The sequence below is a fragment of the Erigeron canadensis genome, chromosome 9, assembly GCF_010389155.1.
Source record: "Erigeron canadensis isolate Cc75 chromosome 9, C_canadensis_v1, whole genome shotgun sequence".
NCBI lineage: Eukaryota > Viridiplantae > Streptophyta > Magnoliopsida > Asterales > Asteraceae > Erigeron > Erigeron canadensis.
In genome coordinates this window covers 13127900-13150576 of record NC_057769.1, presented here as the reverse complement: position 1 = coordinate 13150576, position 22677 = coordinate 13127900, and the positions used below count along the sequence as shown (strand labels likewise).

Here is a 22677-nt window from a genome sequence, read left to right as displayed (position 1 = left end):
AAAATGATTAGTGATAAAAAGAGGACCAAAAAATTATTAGCTTACTGTTTTTTCAACAACAAATTTAGGTTCGATCTCCTCTTTCTGCAACATTTATTATGCATTTAAAGAAATGCATAAATTAAACAAGAGACAGTGATACAATATAATCACGTAAATGACAAGATGCAAAGACTCGGAGAATGTTTAAGTTCCATCATCTCTTCCGTACCTGCAAATTACTTCGCACATCTAAGAGTTAGCACACAATGAAGCCCAGGAGGTTTGGTTTCACACAGCTAAAAATTATCATACTCCTTATAAAATTATCCGAACACATCCTTTCCTTCTGACATACAACAAATGAACTATCTTTGACACGAAACATTTACGATTTAAAATTGACTACAAGTTTTGAGGTTCATTTACTTCAAAAGAAATTTATAAAAAACTAGAAGGCTGTTATGTCACAACTTGCTGGGAAATTTTTTCGAAGATTCAAGATCCGTTTTGTCAAGAGGTGAAGTTTGTTTCAACTCGGCTATAAACTTGGCGAATCTTGAACCCTTTGTATCTTTGATGTTATCTACTTCTGGTTTGGGCTTGGGGGATACAGGTGGCATCAATGCCCATACAGAAGAAAGGTGGTTATTGGGTCTCTCAATATCTTCCAAGATGGATAAATCCTTCATGTCTGCTGAACAATATCAAAGGAGAATAGTCAGGATTTTAACTTTATAGAGTAGAAGCAGGAAAAATAAGTGTTCAAATTTTAGCAAAATAAATCATATATTTGAATAGATATATCTCGACTAAAAAGAGCATTGGGTATGAGTCTCTGAAAGTGAATAATTACTTTGAATCAGTCTTGAAAGTGTACTCATAGCAAGTCCACGAGTTCTCTGATATTACTAGGTGGGGTAAGATAAAACCACATCGTGTTTATAAACACCTAAAGTAGAATGTATTATTGACTTTGTAAACTATGAAACTGTAGCTATTGATTAAATGTGTAAAATACTCATTAACGATGGCTATTTAAAAGGATACTTGCATAAAGTATAAACAAGAACGAGCAAAAAACTACGTAAGAATAAAAAAGCTAACAATAAAAAATAAATAAAAAACCCTTCAGTTCTACGATAATACAAGTGAAATATTTTATACTTTCTTTTAGAGCCGTAGGGAGGCTTAAATATCCTTATGGCTGTGTTTCTATACTGAAGCTGTATACTTGATTTGTATCATGTCCAATATGACAATCTTTAAAACTAAAAGTGCATATCTGGCATGGTCATCATTGAATTAATTGATCAGTACAAAAACCACATTGAATGAAAGGTAAAAATTGTAGTTTAAGAATCAATTGTTGCAACTATCATAAACCAGAACTAATTCGTTTAATAGAAATACTGATAATAAAATAATAATACGCAAACGTAACCATTTTGACCAAATTACCTATACATGGGTTTATTTGGGTTACATTTTATGTGGAGCGGGGTCAAATAGGTTAAGCTAATAAACCTAATACATCTATCTAAACGAAAGTTTTCAAATGAGTCGAACAATCAACATGTCAAAGGCCATCCAAATTGTATTCGAAAGCAAAGAGAGCTCGCTAAATCCGTTTGTTTAAGCATTTACGTAGTAAGTGTAACAACTATATTTATGTAATCATGGTTAACACAATAATTGTTTATATATTTGAAAATAAATGATAAATCATTGACCGACCCGTTTTCACTCGTTACCCAACCAGCACCACCAATTAACCACTTCGAGCAGATAAGTGTGTGTATCATTTTAGCAGCAAACTCATAAAGGGCCGATGAATACCTGTCCCAAATGGGACTTAAACACTTGACAACTTGGTTAGTTGGTTGAGACATCTAATCTAAGGCAACTTAACTACAGTCTACACCAATTGGTAACAAATACATAGGCACAAGAAAAAACAGTAAAGTTCTGATGGGAACATGTTAGAAGCATGAGTGTTTCAATATTTTATGCAGCAATATTCAGTGGAGGGATGACGTATATTCTTGGAAGAAGAAAAGCTATGTGATTGCTACCCAAACATTCAACAATGAATATTTATGTATCTGTTATAAAGCAAACTATGCAACTATTCAAAGATGAAGGAGAACCTTTCGAGAAGTCAAGGACAGGCTTCAATGCTGCACATGGAATGCTGAAATTTAAGTAAGGTATAGCTGTCCCACCACCATGCCTGGCATTGCTGTAACAGAAGTTAACTCATTAGCTTGCACGCGCAAAACAGCAGTTTTTACAATTTGACAAGGCATTTAGATGTGCATGTTGAAACTGATAATGTCACATCAAATCATTAAAAATCACATCGGCAATAATAGTGTTTGCTGGAGAAGATACTTTTCGCTATTTGAAGCTTTAATAATTAGACAATCAGTTGTTCAGCATTTAACAGTTTTGATTATTTCAATATAAGAAAACATATGTCAACGCTACTCAAGTTTACTATTCTTATATAACAAAAGGCACAACTTATAAAAACAATTTGATAGGCACCCAAAAATTATTCTCATTTCAATTCTGGCAAGATGCATGATGGAAGTTATAAAACGATGAAGTTTCTTAAACATTATCAACTTAGAATACATCAAAGAACAATCTACACATAAAATACAGCTTTTATCATTCACTTAAATACATCTTCTCTTACTAAATCAAGTTAAAAGGGAACAACTATTATTTCACATGCAATATATTATTATTCGTATTACTCTGACTTGATAAAATTAGGAGTACGGTGAGCATCTTTGTCATTTAATAATTTTCCGCATATATTCCATAAAGGGTAACAACCACATACTTATGTGTCCTGCAAAACTCTTTTGATAATGCAGTTACCTTAATGAAAAAAATGAAATTTGAGTGGCCTCCACATGTATTGTCGATTTTAAGTAAGCAACAGAAAAGATGACCAAATAGGACTTTCCTTAAAGATAATAAGTATGAACATGAAATATGAAATTTTGTTATCTATTGGAATGTACTATTTCTGATAGGGTATCTGTTAGTAAAGTTTTGAAGAGATTAACATCTTAAATTTCAACTATTACTATCTTTATAATATAAACAACAAGACATGTAAATGAGGAATATGTAAATTATTTAAAAGAGGAAATAACCCTTAAATTACCAATTTAATTGCAACTTGTATGAAACTCAATATCCAGAACTGGCCATTCCTCTAATAATTTATATACTACCCATCTTTAACATTTTAAATAAAGACCATTCATTCTCATATTATACAAAGGACAATATGGTCATTTACACACTATTAAATTATAACAAAAAGACAATATGATCAAGTACATGAAAACGAAAATGCTTACATATTCAATTTTGAACTATAGTTGTAACAACCGTGATTTTTGCCTTGATTTATTTACGATGTGATAGGACTAACGACCTCAATAAATGATGTAATTAAATTTAATTCATGACTTAATGACGGGTATTGTGCTAAACGGTATGCGATGCTAAACGAAACAAGGCAACGATTAAATAAGCTAGTAAATGTTATTGGCGAGTCGACCCATACTCGTGACCCAAGACTTTACCCAACCTTAATTTTTTCTTACATCCATCCATCCCCCATCCACTCATTTTCTTCATTTTATCTCTCTTTCTCTCCATTATGAATGCAAGAACTTTGACTCCCTCTCTCTCTCTCTCTCTGAATTCTTAACCTCAATAAATGTTGTTTAAGCTAAATTAATACTAGAATCATTATCATTATCATCATTCAACCATCATGTCAAAAATTGGAAACTTTAAGTGTAAGAAATTTTGGTTTATAGTCCAAATTCGGAACTTAAGCTTGTTGGAAGATTTTGGTGAGCAAACTTGTCTCAATTTTATCATTCTATGTTTGTAAACTTGTTTTAATTATATACTAACATTTTTTGAATCATTTTCTAAGTCAAAATCGGATTTAAAAGTCAATTTAGGGTTTCTAATGGGGAAATGGGTCAAAAACCGGGTTTTATACCCAACTGATGATATGGGTCGAATTTTCGTAATGGAAAATGTTTACAATCATGTTAATAGTCCAATATAAACAGCCCTTATACAAAATTCGGGCTAAAACTCAAGTTAACCGAAATTAGGGTTTAAGTTTAATAAAATTAGGCTAAAAATAAATTTTTTTTATAAAATGGTTGATTTGTGATCAATTGGAAAGGGGTGCTGATATTTACACTGAACTTTTTACTTCGTTTACTGAAATCTGATGCAATTTGACCGATATGTCCCTATACTTCTTTTCCTAGTTCCTTTACCGTTTATCTTTCTTTCACTATAATCAATAGAGCGTATATCAAAAGAAAGCAATTTGTTCTTTTATTCTACACAATGGGAAAAGTTATCTCATTGGCATCTTCCAATTGGATTACGTTGTATTCGAAAAGATTTATTGCTTTTATACCATTCAAATATTCAACAAGTGACAATTAAAGCTTCCTTTATCCTTCCTCTCCAATCCTTAGCAATACCATCTATCTCAAAGTTTTAGTAGTAGAGATGTACAGATCAATTTCTTGGAACCATACATTCCCAAAAATGTCTTCTAACAATGGAACCCCTATGGTTTATTCGAACGATGAGAGCGAGAAGAGAAAGCCTTTTGTCATCAAAATCGGATTTCTAATTCCCTCTGAATTTGGCACCATGTAAAAGGATGTTAGTCATGTTACCTCTATTTTCCACCAGATTTGAACCATTTTTATCCTTGTGGAACCTAACAAACTCAAATTTTTTACCATGTTTATCTTTCTTCCAAAGTTTTTGAAATGTTTAAGTTCAGTAACCCCTTATGGAATTTTATAAACGAAAATGCTCGTAGTACTAAGGGGGATGTTGTGAAGAGTGTCGTATACAATCCCCGTCGTTAGATGCGGTTGAAACAAACTAAGAGGGATGTATTTTGGCTTGAGAGACTTGTACCGGTGGTCGGGAATGAAGAAAGGCATTGCTAGATACGTTAGTGAATGCCTCACTACAAGTGAAAGCCGACCACAAGAAACCGCCCGGTTTGCTAGTTCAACCAGCGACACCGAAATGGAAATGGGAAGATATCGCAATGGACTTCATCACGAAGTTACCTAGAACGAGTCGTGGTCGGGACACCATTTGGGTGATAGTTGACGGGTTGACTAAGTCGGCTCACTTCTTAGCCATCCGAGAAGATGATAAATTTGACACCATGGCACACTTGTACATCAAAGAGGTGATATCCAAACATGGAGTGCCGATTTCCATCCTAACCGATCGGGATGCCCGATTTACTTCAAAATTTTGGAAGGCGTTCCAAAAAGCAATGGGTAATCAACTCAACATGAGTACGGCATTCCACCCTCAAACCGGTGGTCAGAGTGAAAGAACGATTCAAACGCTTGAAGACATGTTACGAGCTTGTGCCATCGATTTTGGTGGCAATTGGAATAGTCAAATTCTCTTATAATAATAGCTTCATGCTAGCATCCAAATGACTCCGTTTAAAGCATTGTATGGAAAAGAATGTAGGTCACCGATAGCTTGGGCGGAAGTTAGTGAAAGCCAACTCATTGGGCCCAAAATTTTCATTGAAACGACCAAGGTGAACTCACAAATTAAGGAGAAATTGAGAGTGGCCCGTGAAAGACAATTGAAGTATGCAAACGTGAGACGACGCCCTCTTGAGTTTGAAGTCGGTGATTATGCGTTGCTTAAAGTATCCCCATGGAAGAGCGTGGTTCGAGTTGTGAAACGTGGCAAGTTGGCCCGAGATATATTAGCCCCTTTAAAAATCCTTGAACGAATTGGCCGGTGAGTGTCGATGAGAGCTCCCTCAAGACTTGAGTGGAGTTCATAATGTTCTCCATGACTCCATATTTGTAATCTTCGGAAGTGTTTGGCAAATCCAACACTTCACGTGCCTCTTAAACAAATTCGTGTCAATAAAACGTTTCGTGGAAGAGCCAATAGAGATCTTAGATCTAAAAACTAATAGCTAAATGTACTTGGTATACAAACGATAAGGTGAGATGTAAAGCGAGACGCAGACCCGAATTCACTTGGGAACGTGAAGAGAAGATGAAAGCCAAATATCCCCATTTATATAAACGAGTCTAGTCAGGATTGAATTTCGGGACGAAATTCCTTTAACGGGGGAATGATGTAACAACCGTGATTTTTGCCTTGATTTATTTACGATGTGATAAGACTAACGACCTCAATAAATGATGTAATTAAATTTAATTCATGACTTAATGACGGGTGATGCTAAACGATACGAGGCAACGATTAAATAAGCTAGTAAATGTTGTTGGCGGGTCGACCCATACTCGTGACCCGAGACTTTACCCAACCTTAATTTTTTCTTACATCCATCCATCCCCCATCCACTCATTTTCTTCATTTTATCTCTCTTTCTCTCCATTATGAATGCAAGAACTTTGACTCCCTCTCTCTCTCTCTTTGAATTCTTAACCTCAATAAATGTTGTTTAAGCTAAATTAATACTAGAATCATTATCATTATCATCATTCAACCATCATATCAAAAATTGGAAGCTTGAAGTGTAAGAAATCTTGGTTTATAGTCCAAATTCGGAATTTAAGCTTGTTGGAAGATTTTGGTGAGCAAACTTGTCTCAATTTTATCATTTTATGTTTGTAAGCTTGTTTTAATTATATACAAACATTCTTGAATCATTTTCTAAGTCAAAATCGGATTTAAAAGTCAATTTAGGGTTTCTAATGGGGAAATGGGTCAAAAACCGGGTTTTATACCCAACTGATGATATGGGTCGAATTTTCGTAGTGGAAAATGTTTACAATCATGTTAATAGTCCAATATAAACAGCCCTTATACAAAATTCGGGATAAAACTCAAGTTAACCGAAATTAAGGTTTATGTTCAATGAAATTAGGCTAAAAATAAATTTTTTTTATAAAATGGTTGATTTGTGATCAATTGGAAAGAGGTTGTGTTTGTTTATATCCATTTCAAACCTGGATTCATAAAAACATGCTTTAATTAACACCAAATCGATTCCACAGCCGCGAATTTGAGTATTAAGCATGAAAGTCAAAGTTGACTAAAAAGTCAACTGCAGTTTGTTCTTGAATTTTCTGCCCAGAACCTGCCCAGATTTCTTCTTGCTCCTGAACCGCCGTAAGCTACGCCCTTGGGGCGTAGGCTACGCCCTACTGCTTCTTCAGTTTGAACCTTACGCCTCCCATCCTCTGTTTACGCCACAAATTGAAGAACGAGACGCCAAAAAGCTATGTTACAGCCCACCGTAACTTACAGTGGGTACCACCGTATCTTACGCCGGCTGATGTAGTGCTACCGTACCTTACGCCTCTCTTACGCCGCTCTTTACGCCCCCTTATTCCTGCCGCCGTACCTTACGCCGGAAACCACCGTAGTTTACGGTGGTGCTGGTTGTATTTCTTTTTGTTTTGTATCCAACCCTTGTTCTTCATCCCTTGGATCGAGCCAGCTTTGCTTTAGCCTTCCATGGATTCTTAAATTCAGTTTTCACCTCTCGATGGTGTCAAATTTATGGGGCACAGTTGGAACTCAAGTGGGGTTAATATGTGTGGTGAAATATATATATATATACATCATACCTATATATATTTATATATAAACTAGTAGTGTAATATCATTTTAAAATGAAAGGTGGGGCGGCTGAGTCAAAATTGAAACAATGAGTTTCATAAGCAATTTATTTAAACTACATATTATTATACATTAGTATATATGTAAGTATGTATATATATACACGTATATATAATAGACCTATTTATATTAATACGCGAATTATATAAACGTAACGATAGGTCGTGGACTCTAAAGATTTCGGGACATTTAAGGCTCGTTGAATGCTTACAATTTTATTATAACTTGAAGACACAAGGCAAAGGTGAGTTTCATAGCCCCTACGCTTACTTTATTTGGGGTGGAAAGTGTACTCGTTTGTTAAATGCTTGTCAGTTGATACGATTGATTATGATATTGAACGAGATGATAACTACTTAATTGTTTGCTTGTGATACGTGTTATTGAAACGTTTATTACATATATATGCTCACGTTATGGATTGTTGAATCCACGTTATGGGTATCTTTATACTCACGTTATGGGTATCTTTATAATCACGTTATGGGTTGTTAAACTCACGGTATGGATTGTTGAATCCACGTTATGGGTATCTTTATACTCACGTTATGGATTGTTGAATCCACGTTATGGGTATCTTTATACTCACGTTATTGGCTATTAAACTCACGTTATGGATTGTTGAATCCACGTTATGGGTATCTTTATACTCACGTCATTGGTTGTTAAACTCACGTTATGGATTGTTAAATCCACGTTATGGGTATCTTTATACTCACGTTATGGGTTGTTACACTCACGTCATGGATTGTTAAATCCACGTTATGGTATCTTTATACTCACGTTATGGGTATCTTTATACTCACGTTATGGATTGTTGAATACACGTTATGGGTATCTTTATACTCACGTATTGGGTTGTTGAGCCCACGTTATTGAACGTTATTAATCCTCGTATATCGTTAACGGTTGTTATCCCGACACACTTGATCTTCATTACTTAAACCTACGAACTCACCAACTTTATGTTGACACGTTTTAGTACACTTTTCATGTGAACAGATTAATGGAAGATGTATATGATGATTTGTTGCTTGATTATGCTTGGTTTGGACTACATGGATCCATGATTCATAGATTCCCGATTATGGGTTATGCTTAGGATCATTACCATCTTTTGAACTATTATATTGTGAACGTTTGATGGGCGTGCTCCTTATGCATTTTTGGTATGATCCGGTACTTGTAATTGATTGAATTATGGATTATCAAATCCTTTAAATGCATTTTAGATTGTCTCTACTTAATTTCCATGTTGTGTTGTGCTTAGTATGTAACCCTCATGATTCCGCCTTGTTAGGGTGTTACAATAGTTCTATGTAATTAAAACTCACCACCAACACAATTAAGTATAATTTTGTAAAAAGAACATAGGGCATCAAAATTAACACAATTAAGTATATTAAATCTACAAAGGAATTATTGAAGACTATCACAACTGATTATAGATTAAAACGTGTTATTCAACACAATCTACTATAAACTATTTGCCGCCGCCGCATTGCACGGGTATTTTATTTAGGCCACAGACTAACACAAATATGTTTGACTTCCAAATGTTATATAAAAAGAGTTGGTCTTTGACTTCCAATAGCCCGATGAGTTATTTAGGCCACAGATAACTATCCAGGTAGAACATGATATGTTTGAACTAAAAAAGTCTTGATGCCACCTACTTTGTACAAAAACTAATCAATACTGATATCTTAAATCAATGGTGATGTTGTAAAGGTATTGACCTTAAGAACCCGGAGCAAGACAACCTTCTACTGTTCAAAGTTTTAAACTATATAAATTGATTTATTTCCAGAAAAGTCCTAACTATATTTAAAAGACACATTGAACTACTTTTAAAGGGAACCACTAGCTTTGAAAAGAAATGAAAAAACGAAAGATTACATTTTAGTGCCGTCTGAAAATACATTTTAGTAGAGATGGAAACTTCAACCCATTCATCTATAAAAGGCTCAATTCAGGTTATACATTGTCTCTAATGGGTGAAATATAAATAGCCAAGAAAAAGGGTTAAATGGAACAAGTGGATCGGAAGTGAACCAAAATATAATCAAAATGCGTAAAACCTCCTGATTCATTTTATTTCAAAACTTATATTATCATTGTAAAATTTTTATTAAGTATAATTAACACATTATGTATTTTTAGAACCTAAGGAAAGAGAATGATAAACTGTTGACAGGTAACCAGTAGAGCACTATGACCCATTTCACCATACCAAAATTCGCCTATTTTGATCCATATCCATTTGACCAAACGCAACCATCCTGACTCACCCATGTTGCTGCCTCTAGTCAGATGTGAAATTGTGAACATTATTTTTCCTTATATTTTGCTTACAGAGTCAAACATGGACGGGGGGGTTTTGAAATGGGACTATCTGAGGAAAAAAGTGCTTATTTTGCACCGAAACGTTTAAAATGGCTTACCTTGTAACAAGACTGATCATGTGACCATTTGAATTGAGAATAGCACCCCCACTACCTCCAGGATGGACAGCAGCAGTTGTTTCAATCATTGCCGGAAAATCTCTTTGTCCAGTCTCTCCTACAGTCCTCTGCGCTTTAACTACTTTTGATACCACACCCAAACAAGCTGACGGAAGACAATCTGATGTGAATGTTATATATAAATAAAGAAGAATTAGTGAAAGAAAAGAAAAAGAACCATACGACCATTGGGACTTATGCCAGTACACAATATATAGAGGTGGCAAAATGAGTGGTGAGGTAGCTGCTCAACACAGGTTCTGGTTGAAAGGGGTTATTTACTTTAGCATTGTGATCCATTCCAGCACAAAATAAGTCTAGTTGGAAAGAGGAACAGGTTAGTAAGAGATCAAAACTCAAAACAAGAATGGGTCATTTTCAAAAACGACCAATCTGGTCAAGTCGGCCCACTATCACTTTTTGTCCATTTAATTATATTTAGTAATGCGTAAATTATGATTACAAAAACAAGATAATCACAATAATAATAAAATCTTTAAGTAGTAATGCTTTAAGAGGTTGTGTGCGTCATAAACATAAACTCCAGGTGATTGTCATCCATTCAAACCCATTTGTCTAGTTATTTTTCATCAATAAAAAACAATTTTTGATCCATAAGCAGACGGGTCGGAATAATAATACTAGCAACTCAGTCCTTCGCAAAATTTTAATTGGGATATAGTCCAAAATAATTATTCTATTACGAGAAAAATAATGGATAACCTTCAATAGGAAAAAAAAACCTTTAATTAAAAAAAATGTCACTGAATACTGTGGACCCATGGCCATATCATCTACTTATTCATGGTACGTTCCAAAAACAAAAATAATGCAACTTTCATAGGTGTGAGAATTTGATATGAGACTAGGTGCTTGTAATGGAGGAAGTATCTAGTAGAAACTATTGGAATCTATTCAACTACGATCAACATTATTTTCATGTGAAGTTTCACTTGACATATACTTTAAAAGAAATGCTTGGCTGTTTACAGATGTCCAAAATATCAGGCCACCATTGAAAGCCTATGTAGATAAACTTAGGCAAACCCCATATCATTATTAACAAAGCATTTTTGAGTTATAATGGTGAAAATGGACATCTAAGTTTAACTTAAAAACTTTCTAGAAAAGAAAATGCTACAATTTTCATTTAACTAAAGACATGTTGCTTTAAAATCTAGGTAATAATGGCACAATTTCCACAAGACAAGCTCTGTTAGCAGTCATAAGAAGTAACATTTACCAGTACGAGGTCCAAAAAGCCCGTGTCCAACAACATAAACCTTTGATCCCGGAGAGGGACAACTGACATCCATGACGATTGGTAGAAGCTTATCAGGCACATGCTCAAGCTGCAAAACTGCAATGTCCAGAGGACCTTTAGAAACATAGAGTACACTCGCATCACACCATATCCAACGGTTCAGATAATCCACGCGAACCCGTATGTTTTGATGATTTCTCTTGTTGAAACTAGATAGAAAAGTCATCGGCTTTGTGTCATTTGAAGGAGTAAAAAAGATATTTGACATGATTTTATGATTCTCGTTGGCTGTGGTTTTCTTAAACCTCCAAGGCTCAAGAAGGTGAGCGTTTGTAAGAATAAGGCCATGATTGTTGAGTAAAACACCAGATGCCCACACACCATCACCGACAGTTATAAGGCATATAGAAGACATTGCCTTCTCAACGGGATTTGGAGGGGTAATATATGAATTAGAGTTACAATCTTTTGTGTTATATGTGTTGGGTAATTGAAAACCAGCACAAGCATTTAAGATGGCCTCCCATGGAATCACAAGCTGCACCAAAACCAGCTTTTAATATTAGTCAACAGATGGCATCATTTCTATGCTTGTTACATTCAAAGGTTATTATAGTTGGAGTATGTTCCGATTAAATTTTGAGACTCGATATCTAATTAGTGTGACCTGAGATCACAATTATCAGTTTTTGATGTTTACATTAACAGGTCCTGCTTCTGATTATCGAATACACATCCTCAATAATCAATAAATAAAACTACATATGCATCCTTTCTTTCAATCTAGTGATTAATGAACCTATTTCACAAACAATATGTACTTCATAAAAAAAGACCTTTTTGGCATTTTATCTACTTGATCCATCCCCATATAAACACCACCATTCGATTTTTAGTTTGTCACAACAAGAATACCCTTAAATATGCTCTATCACTAAATTGCATTAGTTGTAAATTGCTAAAACTACATGCGCTTTATAGGGGTCAATTCAGCATTTAGTTAATATATAATGCATTAGTTATATACTAAAGCTACGTGCTTTTCTATTTGGCCATTTATTTTGGGACAGGGGAAGTATTATTCATAAATCAAGAGTGTTCGCTAAGCACTGAAACATTTCGTGTTAAAAAATACTGAAACGTCAAGCATATCCAAACACGATAGTCTACCGCTACATCGTAAATGATTACCTTATCCTGACTATTTAATATCGGATAATTATCCAACTTAGTTAGCAATGGCCTTCTATTCAGAAATGGGTAATTTCAAAAGTTGCAATAAGACTCGACTCTAACCACTTATAATAACAGAAATGTTATCACCTGAACTTCGGCACCAGTACCCTTCTGCCTCAGTGGCCTTGTTAGCATGCCAACCATCTCCGATTGTTCACCAAAAACTGGACTACCTTCCATTCCTAAAATAATGAATAAAAATTAGTGCGCTAAAGTGCGAAAAAGATGTATTAAAGATGTCAGAACTGGCAAGTCGGGCGAGTTGGAAAACAGGTCAAGATGGATCACTTAGAAAGGGCTGAAACAGGCTGGCTTAGGTTGACAAGGATAATTTATTGTATCAAGTGTATTTCCTTATTTAGTGTCACTATCAAATGTGACTAAATCATCTCACATATATTCTGGTGAAATTGATTAAATAACTTCGAAGGTTTAACGCGTTAAATTACACTTTGGACTGCTTTAGACCTGTTTGCCACCTCTGACACGGTAGTGATACAGCATAATCCTAATTAATCCACTAATGAGGAAATAGATCAAAACTGCCAAATCTACATTAAGATATTTTATAAGCTAATTGTTCGCACCAGGAAGACAACGAATGTCTGCCATCAACAAAGAGGCATGCGAGGAACTTGGAGGGTAGCAATTAGACACATAACCAACTGATATACTGCTCCAAGTAGCAAATGATAAACATGTCAATTCATGCCATATGATACCTTCACAATATAACAAACAGTCGTAACACATGTATAGAAGTTTAAGAGAAACTAGACACGAGATAATCCCTAACCAAACCAGAGATGGTCAGGTACTCAGGTACTCAGGTTGGCAGGTTGAATAATGGCTCAAATGAGTTCAAACAAAATGGAGATAAACAGGCCAGGTTGACAGACAAACGCTTTCACATTAACGATTATCTTTACTCCTTTATAAAATATATGTCCTTTTTCTTAATTTTCAAAATTTATTACTTTAAAGTTTAAGATTACTATCCTAACACTAAATCTAACCACTATCTATATCTTTATTTAGAAAGAAAGTCAACACCAATTAAATTGTGAACTAATAAAAAATACTTATTCTGGAAACTTCGTAAGCCACCCCCAAAAGAGTCAGCAAAGTTGACCACCATGCCACCACCCTAGCTGCTTATTCTGGCTGAAACTTTGAAATGTATTTGTATATTTTAAAAGTTTGATCACACTAAGTTGAACTTCCAGAGTTGCACTATCCATATTTATGGTTATTTACTAAATTGATATACGGAGTAATATTAACCTTAAGTAGCTCTTAGTATAGCTTCATATTGTCATTTAAAAAATATTCTTCTGTTTAAAACAGCATATATATATATATAGGGAAAAACCAATATGCTAGAAGCATGCTTCCCCCTCACAAACTCCCCCCCCCCCCCCCCCCCCCCTGAAAATCATAGTGGAAGCATGCTGATAGAAGCATACTAGTTAACCCCATATATATATATGGCAAATTAAATGGGTTGAACAATTAGTAATTACTAAACTGAAGGCTTATTAAGAGGTATGTGAGTAAAGAAAAAGGCACTGTGCTCCATGAACCCAGGGTGCAAACAAATATTTTAATGTTTTAGAACGACCAAGGCAATATAAAAAACTAACTGATTACCTGTTACAGAAATGAGCTGGAGACAATACACCAAATGGAGCACCCATTGCTACAAGAAGATCCCCTCTCTTATTTATTGATGATTTTTTTAGGTTTGGCCAATCCTACACAAAAATATTTTCCCTTAATTCCCGTGAAATATGCAACTGAAAACAAAAGGAAATAACAAAAGCAGAAAAACCAAATTCAATGGGCTCTTTATTTTCACCACAATTTCTTTCTATACGGTAAAAAGTAAAACAGAAAGCACCTCCAAAGTTCTTGAAGGAAGTTTCAGTATAGCAATTCGAGTCACCGAGTTTCCCATTAGACTTGAATCAATCAATTGTTCCCCATGACTTTTGACTGTAGATCGAGGAACCTGATATTACCAATTCAAACATAAGAATGCCTGTAACTAGAGGGGTAAAATGTGGGTGTTGTATAATGGGTTAAAAAGTTGATACTTTCAAAATGGGTATTCTAGCACAGACCATAATGGATCCAATCAGCTTAACCTGCCAACACTCTTTGGTCCACTTTGTTAAATCTTACAAATAATGGACGTATTAGTTATAACTACAAAAACTATAATATTATAATAATATTCAACTTTTTATAATATATGTTATTTAAGAAGTTGTAAACCTGTAAACTTTCAATCCTTCTCATTTATAGCTAATGCTGATTTCTTAACTGTTTGAACCGTCCCAGATTAACCAATAATATGAGAGACGAGTTATAATCGCCTCCTCTACCCATAATATAAGTTGCCTTCAAGATGATGACTTCTCATAGATGGTCACCAGACACCAATTTTATACAAGTCATTTGGACTAGTTTACCCACAAAAAATTATTTTAAGATTTCAACTTGATATGGGTTAAGATGACTTCGATTCAGAATGGTATTCTAGTGTCATAATTGGCCATCTAGTTGACATGCAAACACTTTTTTGTTCATTTTTTAATCATATATATAAAAATTTATTCAATATGCAGTAAAAACCATATTAGTAATATAATAGCCTCAAGTAATGCTTTCTAAGTCGTAAGCATTTGAATCACAGCCCATTTAATCTATTTGACCTGTTCCGTACAAAGCTACTTAATAAATTTACCCCAGATTAACTCTCCTTCAGATAATGTGGTTATAATATCCATCTCTTTATATACGAGTATAAGTTACCTTCTGGCAGTGCTTTTCACCAGATCTTCGCTAATGTTGGGCATAGTTTATTTGTGTGAAGTATTCAAGTTCATTGATCTTAGCCTATGCTCCTAAAACTATCGTTTTGTTGAATGTTTGTTAAATAAATAAATACCTCATTTTGTTTATCATCAACATATGCCGGCTGATCATCATTATATGATGCTAAGGACCAACCAATTTCCCAGCTATTCTCCAATGAGCCAGAAGAAGCTCCGATTAGAGATCGGAGAGCAACTAATGAATCAGGAATGTCGAGCTTCACATAAAAATATCAAATCAAAGATTAGATGTTGTCAAGCAATTCAACCATCTAGAAGAACACGCTACCATGTTTTGCCAAACAACAGTTGTATCTTGATCTTTAAAATCAAACCTATTATTGTTTAATCTTTATTAACACGAAGCTAAAATTTCTTATATATGTAGAATACCTTTCAATAAAGACAAGATGGACCATTATTTTCAAAGATGTAGTAATAGATAAATTACAATTTAAGAACTCCCCAAAACGGAATAGAAGTTTCATGACGAGAGATAACAGGGTATATAAACCTTCAATAGATTTTGAGATTCATATCAGAGAGTACAACTTTTGTTGGCACCAACGAGTAATTTATATATTAAAACTGTAGCCATATTAGCAAAACATGTCTACCAACGTTATAAGTTCAGCAGGCAGCCAGTGAAGAGCCTCACTGTCAGTTGCTCTAGCATTCCCCTGTGTGTGTAAACCACAACAACAAAGATTATGAGAATAAATCTAAAACTATTAACAATTAAATAGATTGAGAGTTGGAAATAATCTACTTACCTCTATCATCACGTCTATCTTGGCACCAGAAATCAACTCGGGCTTGACCTGATAAATCTATGTGGAAAATTCAAATATACACACCAATACTCCTTATGAAAAAGTGGCAAGAAGAGCAAGGTAGGGCTAGTTGGGTAACGGGTCAATTCAGATAAATTTTGGTACGGATACTTTTTGTAGCATATTTCATAAATAGTTAACTATCTGTCAATATATAATAGAAAACCCATATGATTATAATATTCATCATCTTTTTAAGTAAAATGATTTAGAAGTACGCATTAAAAAATTATACTTGCATGAAATTTGACCTGTCCTCTAAAAAAAGGATATTCTTTACCAGTATTCACAGGTAAATGAGTTGAAACCAGGGTCTCTTAGACAAACTAGAACCTCATATGCAGTGATATGCTATCAGATTAAAGAAATTGAACACTAACCTCGGACATGTGATCCTTGTGTTTTGCTGAAAGAAATGGCTCGATTATTGATGCAACTGTCAGCACCAAAGACATTGGCTCGCTGCTAACTTGGTGAGATGATGAAGCAACAACATTAAACGCACTGGGTAATATTATTCCGGATGCTGAAAGAGTGGTTTTCCCGGAGCTGTAAATTTTTATATAATCATCAGATAAAATGAAAAAAGTCAGATTATTTCAAAATTGGCAATGGCAAGCTAACACATAACTAGATGTGGCAACTTTGACCCATTTACATACAATTTCTAGTTAATGAGTTGAATCAAAAAGGGTGAAAAGTTATACAAATTGTACTTTTAGAGCCAACAACCCATTTAATTTATTTAAATAAATAAAATAATGCAATTATCTAGTTTGTATCACAAAAATATATACGGAGTAGTTTTTTTAATGGCGATAACAATATGTATATATAGATATAGTATTAACCGTTTATAGAAACGCAAAGAGAAACGGACGCAAGAGTAAAGCGAAATAGAACAAAAATGTGTTTGCGGGTCAACCCAATATGTAGCAGTTTATGCTAAAACCAACATGTTCTGACATGTTACCGGACCCACTGGCCCAAGCACTAGCACCTTTATAATAGATCCCCAGGATGGACCCGTAGCTATTTGGGTTGTTCCTCCAACCCTTACAGTAACCTCTTACCTTCATTTTACTTGCCTAATTACCACCAAAACAACAGAAAAACAAAAATATTTAAATCATTGTTGACAACAAAGATTAAGACTTGATATCAATTTTTATAAAGAAAAATTACAAATAAAATACTCTATTGGTAGCATATGTGGTTCGATTAAAGCGTGCAAACACTCAATTGGCGTCTTACATGGGTTTTGGGTCCCAAAACCTCAAACGGTGTATGGGGGAGGATAAGATGTAGACAACCTTACGCCTACCACAACGGTGTAGAGAGACTGTTTTCAGATTATATCTAAAATAGAAAAGACCCCAAGGCATGAGGATAGAACCCTTGACCTCTATCTTCAGAAGCAAAGGGTGTTAACCACTTATCCAACCATGCTGGTTTTGTAGTTAGCTATAATTAGTTCTTGAATAATAAAATTACCGTGAATATTGGAGCATCATGTTACTCAAACATTCATTATTCAGCTACTCTTAACTTCAAATATTCATAGGGTTGATTCGGCCCTCGGGGTTCAGGGTTTAAATTCAAAAGTGAGTGTGAGCATATATATATATATATATATATATATAACTTACATGTAATGATGAAAAGCATGTTTTCTCATCTTCAATCCTTTTGGATCCTGGTAATGATTTTCAATTCATTCATTTATCCAAAACAAATTTTTACTCGCAAACAAACAAATACATATATATATATATGTGATGGAGGTTGGACTTACAGGGCCTTGAATTCTGATCATGGCGGAGAAATTCCGACCAAATTCCACGATTTCCGGTATACCCATTACTCTCTCTTTCCGGTAACTCACAAACAAACAAACAAAAAAATAGGTTCTTTTCAGTTATTATATGAATTTGGATTGGATTTGTACAACAAGGAAAGAAAGCAGCAGTAGTAGTGGAATATGGCGGAAGTTGTTCCTCCTCCTAACGATTAATTATTTGGATTTTGTGTCCCCTTTCTTTTTTACTGTAAAAAAACACAAAATTTGTTGCTCTTTCAAATATTACATTTTTCATCCCTTGGTTTTGAAAAATGATAAGGTGCACAAAAATGAGAGGGTCTCTTTCCGAAGCGCATAAAAAAGGTTTTTTAAGGTTGCACTTCTTCTAATAGGAACTTTGTTTATCTTTTTCTCATAGTCAAATCTTTGTTACGTATTCACTTCACTTAGGGCACGTTTGATAGGAAGAAATTAAGAGAAATGAAATGAAACAGAAAAATGAAATAAGAAGAAATGAAATTAATTGAGAAATGCTATGAATTTCTTTATTTGGTAAGGATAAAGAAATTGGTATGAAAATTTTTTTCTTATATTAGGTAAAACATAATCTAGAGAAATGAAAATAAACATTAACCAAAAACAATATTTTTTTTTAAACTAAAAATACATTAACAGGAATAAAGATGCATTATGTAAATGTAAAACAAAAAAAAAAACAATATAAAAAAATCCAAACATAAACATTCAGTAAAGTAAAGAAGATAACATTATAAATACTTTATTTTTATCCACTTCTTTGACTACAACATATGAGTATTTATATACACATCTTCATCATCGAATTATCGCCATCAACACCATCATGGCAACCAGCGGTAACCTTCATCATCGCCATCACCACCATTATCTCTAGCACCCGTGCTATTCATCATCGCCATAAACACACCATCATCACCACCAACGGTGCTCTTCATCACCCCATCAACACCACCACCGTATCACCGCCTCATCTTATATCTTTTCTATCTTCTCGTTCTTCATCATTAGCTACCCGTATCATTAGTTATTCTAAGTAAAAATTAAATACAACTAAACGCAAAATACGAAAAACCTTAGTCGAGGAGGTTGACATGGGCATAAAAGAAAGCCAAATATAATGGAGGACTGCAGGAGTATTGGAAGTGGCAATCGGAAAAATCGTCTAAAGATTAGAACTTGGAAGAGTTTTTTGTTTTGGGGAAAATGTGCACATCACGTGCCTTTTAATTTATACCCCTTAAAAAACTCATTTCTCCTTGAAAAACACACAAAGAAATTGCCTTCACAAATTTGATTTCCACCCAAAATGAAAGGGAAATGAAAATATGGAGAGAGTTATTTCTCAAGGAGTTGTATTTCTCCGTGTCCTATTTTCTCGGCCTAACCAAATGAAGGAAATGAAAGCATTTCCATTTCACCCAATTCATTTCCCCTAACCAAACACACCCATTTCTTGACACATTTCTTACTAACATCTTTTCCTTACTTCCTTTTAACTTTACTTCTTCATCAATATTCTATTATTTTCAAATAAATAATACATCACACATTTTTATTAAAAAGTTTTAATTAATAAATAAAACATTATATTAAATTAAAAAACATCACATTGGAAAAAATTACATTATAAAAATACACTATGTTGATTTTAAAAAAACATTACATTGGAAAAAAATTACATTAATAAAAAAGCATTACACTAAAAAATATTACATTTAATTAAAAAAACATTAAATTATTAAAAAAAAATTTACATTAACTCTAACCGCATTTTTCTGTTGTTTGGATCATAGTAACTTCAACGTTGAGAATAGTTTGCCTCTTCATTGATCCATTTTTTGACGATTCATTTCCCTTTATTTTTTGGTCATTGGTTACATCTTTATCACATTGGCTAAGGCACCACTATCTCACTATCTAACTAAAGGTATTTTTAAATGAAGTTAGAGTATCTGCATGACACAATCTATATATATATACACGTATGTATGTTTTTGCCAACTTTACAAACGAACAAATGGGTATTGTGAATTGCACAAAACAATATTGGCATAAAAATAGTATTGTTAAATAAAAAAAAAAAACATTTGAAACAACTCGGCTTTGGTGTTTTTTCATGAAACGTTGAAGACACAACGCAACAAATTGTATCACGCCGTGACACAGTCGTGACATAACCATGATACACCGTTGGGGAACAACCTAAGGTTATATTAGGAGCTTTATTCACTATCCGCATCATAATCAATTTCCAATTTTATTTCTTTCCAAGTTTAAAATTTTTATATCAGATTGTGTTTATCTTTTTGTATTGAGATAACTAATTTAATTAAACAATAAACTCATTAGATTATTCAAATGAATTCTTAAGTTCATTTTAAAACATAAAATAAAATCTTAGGTTCTTATCAATTCAATTCCTTTTCATCCTTTAAAAAAAAACTCAATAAGTCATCTAATTTTAAAATCATTTAAATTCTTTCATTTCCATCCTTAAAAAACACTAAATATCATAAACTGGCTTCTTCATAGCATACCCAAAATATATATATATGACAATATATAACCTTGAAACAATAAATAAATAAATAACGTAGCAATTTTATCATAACAAGACTAATTAACTTGAACCATTATGAACATGTGGTGGTCTTCAAACCAGAAATTAACGACGTTATTTACATGCTTCCATCACGTTACCTGCTTAACGATACTTGCTCCTTGAATCACCACTGTACATCCTGCGTTATGAGTAATTAATCAAAGCACATTAATAATGTTGTTAGCATTCAATTAAAATTAAAAGAAAACACGTTCTACTCTATCTTATGAGTGAAAAAAACCGCACAATCATATTTAGCGAATCATGACATTTTCTATATATCTATCTTTGTGTGATATTATCAACATTCATTTTAAATTTTAAAAAAAATATATATAATATATATATATATATATATATATAGAATAAAAGTGAATGAAAGGGGGTTAATTAAGGAAACGAGAAGAAACAAAGAAAAGAATATTGTAGAGTAGATAGAAAATTAATCTCCGACCAAAGTGAATGTGCACAAGTATTTGCAAGTTTATGTTATTGAAACTTCTTGAAAGATAATACTTGAAAATTATATATATGGTGACACCAAGACAAAATAAAAAAAGTACTAACGATCCGTCTAATGTACATATTATGAACATACCAATCATAGACAGTGGGAGATCCAGGTTTAGTATTGTCGAATCTTTTAGATCCAATACCCTTGGTAGCACTATTACTTCCGGGGTTGAAAACGCTCCTCCAGACGTTATCTTTAGCATGTGCCGATGTTGGTGATGTATTCGTTGGAGTCCCTGGTGTCGTTGGGCTCGATGGCATCGACATAGACCCTTGGTTACTGCTACTTGCCTCTTCTACATATGCACAACAAATATATGTTACAAAGATTTTGATTCTAAGTCAATGGATTATTGTAGTGCATATATTGGCATTCTAATTGGTTTGGATCACAAAATGTTAAAACAAATATATTCAACGCACCTCGGGTTGAGAAGGTGGGGCCTAGCCCACGGTTAGGTTGTGGTCCAGCCACAACCTCATCCCACATTTGATCAAACAAAACCATGTGTTTTTTTTTTTTTTTTTTTAGATATGTAATTGTATGTTTGTGAAGGATATGGTGATAAATTACAATATTAAATAGATAAAAGATGGTGCTAAAACATCTCCTCCTTTCTTGCGCAATCGACCATTACCTTCTAATGCATGTAAATCACAACCTTGAATGATTTCTATTTTATCTTCTTTTTTCAATTGTATTTTTATTACAAACAGCTATCCACAATGTGCATATGTCATCAACTTGAGGTACTTATTGAAAGATCTTATAGTTAAAAGACAACTTGATATTCTAATTCCTTAAAAAATATAACATATGACACCCTTTCCGATGAAGGACTTTCACACACAAAAAAAAGATAATTAAAGTGACGTTATATGATGAGTTTTAAGCATATTGATCACTAGTTAATTATGCTTAATTTGTTTAAACATGTATAAAAATATAATAAGTATATTTATTAATGCTTGTGGGAAACTGTTAAATTATTTAATTAAGGTGCAATACTAGCTAGTTCGAAACTGTACTTAAAATGATGCAATATTCACTTGTATCCAATTAACTTTACATAATGTAGAGCGTGACTTGCATGTTTGTCATTTTGTGTATAGACAAAATTTTGTAATGAGGACGGCCAAACCGAGTCATGTGCATGCCAACAAATTGTTCCTCAAATATACTTGCGGTAACAAAATAACATAATTTCTTTGTAAGACTCACCCGAACAAACACATCAACGTTAACTACGAAATGTACTCCCAAGTAAGCAATTACCATATCCGCTCACCATATCCGTCCACCTAATT

General features: G+C 33.7%; 2 protein-coding genes across 6 annotated transcripts; both read right to left on the bottom strand.

Annotated features, from left to right (window-relative positions):
• Nucleotides 1–263: 263 nt before the first annotated feature.
• Nucleotides 264–18445, bottom strand: LOC122582225 (glyoxysomal processing protease, glyoxysomal). 5 transcript variants are annotated; one of them, XM_043754586.1, is made up of 14 exons: nucleotides 18210–18441; nucleotides 18064–18110; nucleotides 16795–16963; nucleotides 16355–16411; nucleotides 16199–16261; nucleotides 15656–15799; nucleotides 14603–14713; nucleotides 14353–14456; nucleotides 13290–13375; nucleotides 12790–12884; nucleotides 11446–12004; nucleotides 10143–10323; nucleotides 2130–2221; nucleotides 264–676 (listed from the first exon to the last, which is right to left on the bottom strand). In XM_043754586.1, the coding sequence occupies exons 1-14, from the start codon at nucleotides 18273–18275 to the stop codon at nucleotides 447–449; spliced, it is 2004 nt and encodes a 667-aa protein (XP_043610521.1). In that variant the 5' UTR covers nucleotides 18276–18441; the 3' UTR covers nucleotides 264–446. The 5 variants fall into 5 exon arrangements, with proteins under 5 accessions (XP_043610521.1, XP_043610522.1, XP_043610524.1 ...); XM_043754587.1 differs by having other exon boundaries at nucleotides 264–673; XM_043754589.1 differs by having other exon boundaries at nucleotides 16355–16402.
• Nucleotides 18446–20796: 2351 nt separating this feature from the next.
• LOC122583873 (dormancy-associated protein 1-like) lies at nucleotides 20797–21877 on the bottom strand. Its single transcript, XM_043756247.1, has 3 exons — nucleotides 21793–21877; nucleotides 21455–21665; nucleotides 20797–20995 (listed from the first exon to the last, which is right to left on the bottom strand). Exons 1-3 carry the CDS (start codon nucleotides 21875–21877, stop codon nucleotides 20959–20961), a joined length of 333 nt encoding a protein of 110 aa, XP_043612182.1. The 3' UTR covers nucleotides 20797–20958.
• Nucleotides 21878–22677: the final 800 nt, after the last annotated feature.

Excerpts from the sequence above, each read along its gene's own strand:
- LOC122583873 (XM_043756247.1), bottom strand. The coding sequence starts at position 21,877 with ATGGTTTTGTTTGATCAAATGTGGGATGAGGTTGTGGCTGGACCACAA. Across the intron at positions 21,666-21,792 it reads CCCCACCTTCTCAACCCGAG|AAGAGGCAAGTAGCAGTAAC; the intron begins GTGCGTTGAATA and ends GTGCATATGTAG. Across the intron at positions 20,996-21,454 it reads TCTCCCACTGTCTATGATTG|GATGTACAGTGGTGATTCAA; the intron begins GTATGTTCATAA and ends CTCATAACGCAG.
- LOC122582225 (XM_043754586.1), bottom strand. The coding sequence starts at position 18,275 with ATGGGTATACCGGAAATCGTGGAATTTGGTCGGAATTTCTCCGCCATG. Across the intron at positions 16,262-16,354 it reads AGATAGACGTGATGATAGAG|GGGAATGCTAGAGCAACTGA; the intron begins GTAAGTAGATTA and ends TTACACACACAG. Across the intron at positions 10,324-11,445 it reads GCTTTTTGGACCTCGTACTG|ATTGTCTTCCGTCAGCTTGT; the intron begins GTAAATGTTACT and ends CATTCACATCAG.